The following is a 9125-nucleotide window of genomic DNA, read 5'->3' as shown; positions in this document are numbered from 1 at the left end:
AGTTTCATAATAAAAAATGAATTTGAGATTCAAAAGTGTATAATTAAACTTAAACTCTGTGTGAATGTGAACTGCAGATTTCACATTCAGATGCGGTGTATAATTTGGGCATTTTGTCATGACTTTTTGTCAAAGAGATTCACCCTGAATGCTTGACACATTTCCACATGATGGGCTCTGGTGGGCGGGGCTATAGCTGTGAGGGCGGGGCTTGTTCTGAGCACCTGATGCAGGTGAAGGCATTCAGATATACTTCAACCTTCTGAATTCTATGGATCTAAATCTAGGCTAAATCGTGTGCATGATTTACTAATTCATTACCTCAATTTGCTAAATGTGTGTGTGTGAGATGGAGTGTGTGAGTGTGAGTGTGTGTGTGCATGTAGATCTCACATGCACACTTCAGAAGAATTCAGCTATTAGATTTAATTAATTCAGTCATCATTAATTTCAGCTTTTTGTGTTTTCCCACAGTTCACTGGAGTTCGTCTCAGTGTGTCTGGACTGTGGATCCATCTGTGATTTACGTCCTACATTCCACCGGAGTCTGTTGGAACAGATCAGATTTCAGTGGAATGAAGAACATGACACATGGAGAACAACATTATGGAAAAACACAGCGCCCTTCCTGAAAGAGTCAGTCTGTGGACGAGAACACGTTCTTGTCCTGTATGTCATTCAAAATCAGTTAATGTTCAAAAAACTGTTTGTGTAAACGTAAAGCCTGGATTACAAATAAAATCATCTGGAAATGAGTATGACAAAGATATTAATTTCCATACAGTTAGAAATTAAGTTAGTTTATTATGTCTGTCGCAGACACATACACCTGACAGATACAAGTACATTCACCCTTACGAAAAATAACCATGGTTTTATTATAGTAAAACTGTAGTAACCCATGGTTTTTTGGCGTATTGACTGCCATTTGTAAAACCACAGATTTACTACAAATACCATGGTTAAACTATGGTAAATATAGCAAAACCATTTTTGCTATATTTAATTTGTGGTTACCATGGTTTAACTACAGTAACCATGGTTTTTTGGTTTTATTTGTAGTAAAACCATGGTTAATTTTCTTAAGGGCATAGAAACCTAAGTGTTTGTTCCTAGCAGATGTGAACTGAAGCAGGGGCTCCTTATTAGTGTAAATTAAAAAGTCTATATCCCTCCATCTAGAAATGAATCTCTCTGTCCATAATGACAAAGGATTACAAAAAAAAATTAAACAAGGGTTCATAAAAATCATTTAGTCTGCAACTGTCCATCACTGGGCTGAGCTGCGTCCAAGAACGTCTTTGGCTCTTTCCCACAATTCAACTGTTTATTGACTTTCCTGTTAGAGATGATGATCACAATGGGACTGAGGACAGCATACAGAGACGACAAGAAGATCCTCACATCTGTGATCAGCGAGGAGTCAAGCATCTTAGGCACGGTCAGCGTATAAACCCACAATCCATTGTCCACTCCATAAATAATCACGTAGATTGTGACTAGCGTGACGACGGTGAGGGCAGCGCGGCGCTCGGCAGATGGACCCTGCCTCGCCGCACCGCCCTGCAAACCCTTCACCCGCCGTCTGCGGCGGAGCAGGAACACCAGCAGGACCAGGCTGGCCGTTGTCATCAGAGATATCGGCACCACGTCTCGTCCTAATTGCGCCCCGCCATTGGCATCCATCGCCAGCTTGGACGGGAAGCTCAGGATACAGAACTTGACGTTGATCCCATTCTGCAGGAGTCTGGAGTCGTTCTGGGCCCTTACAGCGTAAAGCAACGTGGCGGCAGTCGTGGAGGTGTTGATTAGCCATAGAGCCAGGAAGAGGACAGCCAGGTACTGGGCGAACAGAGCACGGGCGACGGCCAAACGCGAGCCCGGCGGAGCCACGCTCAGGCACTGATACACGCTCAGCAGGAACGTCAGCCAGATGGACAGAGATCTGGACGTGCGATAGATGAAGATGACCACCTTGCAGCCGGTGTCATCAAACACATTGAGGATCTCAAACGTGGCTAGAACCTCCAGCAGGCAGCGAACGCCCACCACCATCAGGTTAGAAGACGCCAGGTGCAGCACGATGCTTTCTGTGGGCGAGAGACGGCCCTCGCGATACACCACCGAGAGGAAGGCACAGATGACCACGATGTTGCCTGGAACACCAGTCACGGCCAGAGACAGGTAGAGCAGGCCACGCGTCAAAGTGTCCGAGTTCATCTCAACCGCTTCTGATCTCTTGCAGCTTCTCTTGAAAGATTCCCTTCCCTTCTGAATAAGCTTTCGTTTTATAGTCTGACTCGGGCCACTGGGATCTTCCTGTGCGGGACGGTCCAGCGACTTCAGAGCTGAGCTCAATTATCTGAATGATGTGCAGTTGACTGATTCTGTCACAGATGCAACACTCTCTCGTGAAAATATTCCAGTGAGTGTCAGTTTGTGCCTGAAGGACAGCGAGTGCTTTAGCTGAGACTCTCTCAGAAACACTTGACTGGATCCTGTAAAACTCAATATTGTCTCACTGTCTCTCGTTTCCATCTCTGATCAAGTCTCTATTTCTCTGAACAAATTTAGGACTTAAGGACTGTATTGTGAGTCATTCAGATTAAAATCAATAAATGCAAACTAAATCTTAATGTTTGAGCTTATTGGTTGACTTAATATGAAACCAGGGATGGGTTTGAGCTTCTGTCATTCAATTAGTCGTGATTTATGAAATTGAGAAATAAGAGCGTGCATCAAATGATGGCACATGTTGACTAGAGGAAAGTAGTTCAAGTATCAACACGGTTCTGTTGACGTGTGCGTCTGGCCCGAGGGAATCCTGGGTGACTGATATCACATACATGAAGAACTCATTAACACCACATGAGAAAACAGACCAGCCCAGACCTGCTGTAAAGCGTCCGCTCGTCCCAGACCTCCTCATTACAGACCGTGTTTGCAAAGATTTATCTATCTAATGCTCCTAATGTTTTCTAATTCTCTCATGAGGGACACCATTAGTGGAAAATTAACAGCTGCTCTCACAAACGAAAAACCTTAAGATTTTTTTTGCTTCAGAAACAGTGTTAGTTGATTAAAAATAGACCATATTTTTCCACATATCTAAAATAGATAGACCACATTAACCAATCATCAGAAATATAAACATGAACACAATGAGAAACGCAAACATGGACAGAAACAGAAGAAAAACGGAGAAGAATATTCAACTGTGAAAAATGTAAGCAAAATCTAAATCATCCACTGAGGGGAATGTCTTCTGTTTTCTCAGCTTGCCATTGAAACACTAGCTCTTTTAGTCATGGAGTAATTAAGATGCCCCTCAGGTGGACACTTTGGTCTCCTTTGTGTCTTCTTTTGGGTTTTCGGGTCCCTATCGGCTACCACGGGGGCATTAGAGGCTTTATATTCAGACATGGACTTCAGAAAGCCCTTCAAACAGAGCATTCACACTCAATCTCTAAATGGATCTATGCGTCACCATCAAAGGGGTCTCGTTCCTGCTGCAGGCGGGTCTGGGGATCCTGGCCAACACGCTGGTCCTGCTGGCCTATGTCCACATCATGCTGACCGACGCTCAGTCCGTTCCTCATCATCTCGTCTAATAAGAAGGTCAAAGCCAGGATGGTGTGTGCGACCTCGTCAGACCAGGAGCGGCAAGCAGAGGATAGCAAGGACTCAAAAGCTGCCAAAAACTGAGCTGAACAAAGATTTGTAGTTTTGCAGTAAAGTCACAAATATGTGTCCCTGGAGCACAAAAGCAGTAAGTATCACAGGTATATTTGTAGCAATGGACAACAATATATTGTATGGGTCAAAATTATACATTTCTCTTTTCTGCCAAAAATCATTAGGATATTAAGTAAAGATCATGTTCCATGAAGATATTTTGTAAATTTCCTGCAATAAATATATCAAAACTTATTTTTTGATTGGTAATATGCATTGCTAAGAACTTAATTTGAACAACTTTAAAGATGATTTTCTCAATATTTAGACTTTTTTGCTCCCTCAGATTCCAGATTGTCAAATAGCTGTATCTCAGACAAATATCGTCCTCAGACACTTAAGACTGTTTTTATGGTCTAGAGCAGTGGTTCCTAACCACGTTCCTGGAGACCCTTAACACTGCATGTTTTCCATGTCACCTTAATCAAACACACCTGATTCAGATCACCAGCTCTTTAGTAGAGACTCCAAGACCTGAAATGAGTGTGTCAGACAAAGGAGAGATGCAAAATGTGCTGTGTTGGGGAGCCATTGGTCTAGAGTAACATATTATAAAGATATTATAAAAATTAGATATTGTATTTAATATAACAAAGTATCTGATATTATTAAGCCTGACGGTCTGTATTAGAGTGGCACCTAATAAATGAACTACTGCACAGAGAACTGCGAGGACTCTTATTTTGACGATTTTTGATTGTTCAGTCGCCATCTTGGCTGGTTGTGTCTGGCTTCAAGCGCGCTGAACAGATCCGGAAACCTCTGTCCGAGATAAACTGACAGTGAGTTCGCATTTAATCTGGTTCTTTATTGGTTATAAAAAAGCTCAGGCAATAGTGAGGAGGGTTATCAGGACAGCAAAAAGAAATTATTGGAGAGAGTATTGCAATAATATTGGGGGAAACATTCAAATCAACGAGATTTGGAATATGATTAAAAAGATGGGAGGAAAACAAAGAAATAATAGTATTCCAGCTATAATTAATAATGAGGAAGTAATTGTGTCTGATAGCAGGAAGGCAGAGATACTAGCACAAACATTTGTGGAAGTGCATAGTAATAAAAATATCAAATGACATGATGAAGATAAGGGAACAGAGTGTGAGGAAGAATCCTCATATATTGGAAGTTAAGGAGTCAACTGGAGATTCATTGGACTATGATTTAACTTTGTATGAGTTAAAGAGAGCAATTGCTGGGACAAAACAAACGTCTCCAGGTAGGGATGAGATATGCTATGAAATGACTTGGGTAAAGTTGGTTTTATATTCGCACATTCGCCACTTTTCCCACATTTCCGCGTTCAATTACTTTCAAATTATATGTGCAAGAAAGTTTTTCTTGGCATATTCTGATCAGCGACATCATTGTGAACCAAACAGAATGGTTTCAAAATGGCCAAATATTGTTTTTATGGCATATTTAGAAGCAAATGTCCGCTGAATGTCCAACGTAGTGCTGGATATTCGTTAGGGACCGTCTAAAAAGTTCGAAGTTTTTTTTTTCTTTGTGTGCGAACAGACAAGTATTCTTGAGCCAACCACAAATGTGCCAACAAATATCACTTACATGATGTCTTCTAATGCTATAGATTTTCCTTGAGCAACAATAGAAATTATACAGATGGTGTTTGAAGATATGTTTAAGAATTAAAAAATAATAAACGTACATAAAGTATAATTTATTGTATAATTTAACAATTCAGACAAGTGGAAAATCAAGTGTAATCTCTTGAACATAGTTAATGGGATAGTTAAAACAACATTTTTATATATTTATTTACCTCAAAATGAACATGAACTGTGTTGATGTGTTGGTTTTAACAATGACATATGATTTCTTTTAATAGGTTTTAAAAGCATGGGTCAACTTCTCCGAAGCAAGTTGGAACATCTTGTCTGGCTCATACAGAACATACTACAGCCGTGTCTTGCATTTTATTCACCTTTGTTGTTTTTTTCTGATTTTAAGTATAATAAAGACGTTACAGTGTAACAGTGTTCTCCAGGTGTTGATTGGAAAAAATGGCTGAACTCTTTGATGTTTTTCTGTTTTATGAAATCTTTGTTTAACATTAAACTCTCACAATCCATGTGCATTGATTAATGTCTGCAATCCTGCAAAAATTTTACTTTGCCGGTACTGAATCCCTCAGATTATTGACAAGTACTCAGAAATCATGACAGCAAACACAATGTTGATTTTGGGTGAACATTTTAAAAACTATGGCAAAACTTTCTTCAAGATGGATTATAAAGAATTTGTGCTTCACATATTTAATTTGACCATCACTGTTTTTATGGGATTCCTCAATGACAAGTCACCCACTTCAACAGCTTTTGAAAGAAGGGAACATGCTAAAGTAGCGATATATTTATGTGACCCAAGTTAACATAAATCCAGTCTTGTATTGTAGATGTATGTAGTGTAGATATTGAAAAAGATCCATACCTATGCACTTGTCCATTGACACAAATTCCAGTTCAATAACTTAAAGGTTAGGCTGACATTGATGCAAAACAGGCTGCTAAATATATATGTGACCTTGTAGAACATATCAGAAGTCTTGAAATACAAGTATTGGCCATAAAACATGCATATGCAGCATCACTGTGTTTCTTTATAGACACACCATAACATCACTTCCAGTTCAATACGTCTGCAAAAAAGGCTCACACTGTTAACAATGAAGTTGCTATTAATCTGACCTTCTTCATCACATCAGAAGTCATAAAAGAACAAGGATTTGCTCTAAATTATACATTTACCGCATCTCTCTATTGCTTCATAGACACACCATGACTTCACTTGCAATTCAATAGCTTCTTAAAAGAGGCTCACACAGTTACAAACCAAGTTGCTAAATAATTATCTGACCTGGTAGAGCATCCCAGAAGTCTTGAAATACAAGTATTGGCCATAAAACCTACATTTGCAGCAACCTTGTGTGTCTTTGTAGACACACTATTAATTCACTTCCAGGGTAATAGCTTTCCAAAGAAGGCTAACTCTGTTACCAATCAAGTTGCTAAATATTTATCTGACCTTCTTCATCATATCAAAAGTCTTAAAACAACAAGTATTTGCTCTTAATGATACATTTACAACATCTTTCTATTTCTGTATAGAGACACTGACCCTCACTTCCAGTGCAATAACTTTTTAAGAGGCTTACAGTGTTACAAAACAAGCTGCTACATAATTATGTGACCCTCTACATCATATCAAAAGTCTTAAAAGTACAAGTATTTGCTCTAAAAGATACATTACAACATCCATGTAATATATATATATATATATATATATATATATATATATATATATATATATATATATATATATATACATATACATATACATATACATATATATAAACCATACAGAATATTGTACTAAGCATTAAACCTGAAACAAATTAGACATTTTTTTAAATTTAAAGGAAAACTAGGTTTTATTTTATGCCACTGTCCATGGTCCTGATGCTACCTCTACCTTAACATTTCCATAATTTTGCAGTATTTGCCCAAGTTAACCCCAAATCACTTTGTTATTAAGCACACTCCAAAGGGCACACTATACCATGGGGATTGGCTTATGTAATACATTTAGTTGACTTTGAAAAGCAGCTATGCATATATATATATATACATATTGGATGGGGGGGAGAGAGACACCAATGATCTTCTCAGCTGCTCTCACTATGCGTTGCAGAGTCTTTCAGCAGGACGCGTTGCAGGCTCCATATCACACAGTGATGCAGCTCGACAGGATGCTCTCGATGGTGTCTCTGTAGAAGGTGTACATGATGGGGGCCGGGGCTCTGGCTCTTCTCAGTTTGCAGAGGAAGTAGAGACGCTAGTGTGATTTCTTGGCCAGTGCTTCTGTGTTTTCAGTCCAGGAGAGGTCCTCTGTGATGTGCACACCCGGGAACTTGGTGCTGCTCTCACTCTCTCCACAGTTGCACCGTTGATGGTCAGAGGAACGTGCTGAGTGTGCGCTTTCCTGAAGTCAACAACAATCTCCTTTGTCTTCTCCTCATTCAGAGAGAGATTGTTGTCTAATGGGACCCACCACAGTCATGTCATCTGCAAATTTAATAAAGAGGTTGTAGTTGTGTGATGGTATGCAGTCGTGGGTCAGCAGCTTGAAGAGGAGGGGGCTCAGCACACATCCTTGGGGGGCCCCAGTATTTAGTGTGATGGTGCTGGATGTGTTACTGCCGACCCGTACTGCCTGAGGCCTTCCAGTCAGGAAGTCCAACAGACAGTTGCACCGCAAAGTGTTAAGCCTAAGCTGGACCAGTTTGTAAATGAGCTGTTTAGGGATGATTGTGTTGAATGCTGAACTGAAGTTTATGAACAGCATTCTGACGTATGAGTCCTTTTTGTCTATATGTGTGAGTGCTGAGTGGACTCAGTGACGATGGCATTATCGGTAGACAGGTTGAACCGATATGCAAACTGGAAAGGGTCCAGGGAGGGGGGGGGGCAGACTTGATGTGGTGCATGACTAGCCATTCAAAGCACTTCATGAGGATGGGAGTAAGTGCAACAGGACGGTATTCATTGAAGCAGGATGGAGATGGCTTCTTCATGACTGGAATTAAGGATGGTAATTTTGAAGCTTGTGGGAACAACAGCCTGACTCAGTGAGATGTTGAAAATGTCTGTGAAGACATTAATGAGTTCTGCTGCACAGTCTCTCAGTACACGTCCAGGGATGTTGTCTGGACCCGGAGCTTTGCGTGCGTTGATCCTGCTGAAGGATCTCCTCACGTTGTCTGAGGTCAGCGTCATCACCTGGTCACCGGGAGGAGGTGGAGTCTTCTGTGCAGTGGTGCTGTTTTGTTGCTCAAAGCGAGCGAAGAAGGTGTTCAGCTCGTTCAGCAGAGAGGTGTTGTTGTCACAGGTCTGTGGTGGGGGCTTGTAGACCATCTGATGCCGCAGGACAGGTTGGCCCTGGCTGTCCTCAGGCCCACCTCATCTCCTGCTCTGAAGGCAGTGTTCCATGTCTTCAGGAGTCTGTAGACTTCACCTGTCATCCACGGTTTCTGGTTGGCCCAGACAGTGATGTTTTTTTTTTTTAATTCAGTGATGTCATCATCTCAGTTCAGTTTAAATAGTATCTGTGCAATCATTTGCAATCAAGTCAATGATATTGTTTTAATTGAAATGTCCCCAACTAAGCAAGCCAGAGGCGACAGCGGCAAGGAACCGAAACTCCATCGGTGACAGAATGGAGAAGAAAACCTTGGGAGAAACCAGGCTCAGTTGGGGGGTCAGTTCTCCTCTGACCAGACAAAAACCAGTAGTTCAATTCCAGACTGCAGCAAAGTCAGATTGTGCAGAAGAATCATCTGTTTCCTGTGGTCTTGTCCTGGTGCTCCTCTG

The 9125-nt window shown here is 40.9% G+C and overlaps 1 protein-coding gene and 1 long non-coding RNA gene across 2 annotated transcripts; one reads left to right on the top strand and one right to left on the bottom strand.

The window, feature by feature from the left end:
- Positions 1-1248: 1248 nt before the first annotated feature.
- LOC113070358 (olfactory receptor class A-like protein 1) lies at positions 1249-2220 on the bottom strand. The gene has a single exon (XM_026243638.1). It carries the CDS (start codon positions 2218-2220, stop codon positions 1249-1251), a length of 972 nt encoding a protein of 323 aa, XP_026099423.1.
- Positions 2221-4441: 2221 nt separating this feature from the next.
- Positions 4442-5643, top strand: LOC113070345 (uncharacterized). Its single transcript, XR_003279908.1, has 2 exons — positions 4442-4517; positions 5585-5643. It is a non-coding gene; the product is annotated as an uncharacterized LOC113070345 (long non-coding RNA).
- Positions 5644-9125: the final 3482 nt, after the last annotated feature.

The sequence above is a fragment of the Carassius auratus genome, unplaced genomic scaffold, assembly GCF_003368295.1.
Source record: "Carassius auratus strain Wakin unplaced genomic scaffold, ASM336829v1 scaf_tig00003761, whole genome shotgun sequence".
Classification (NCBI taxonomy): domain Eukaryota; kingdom Metazoa; phylum Chordata; class Actinopteri; order Cypriniformes; family Cyprinidae; genus Carassius; species Carassius auratus.
Note: the sequence above shows the minus strand (reverse complement) of the source record. Positions and strands in the feature narration are given on the sequence as shown.

Bases quoted from the DNA above. Each gene is read 5' to 3' on its own strand.
- LOC113070358 (XM_026243638.1), bottom strand. From the start codon at position 2,220: ATGAACTCGGACACTTTGACGCGTGGCCTGCTCTACCTGTCTCTGGCC.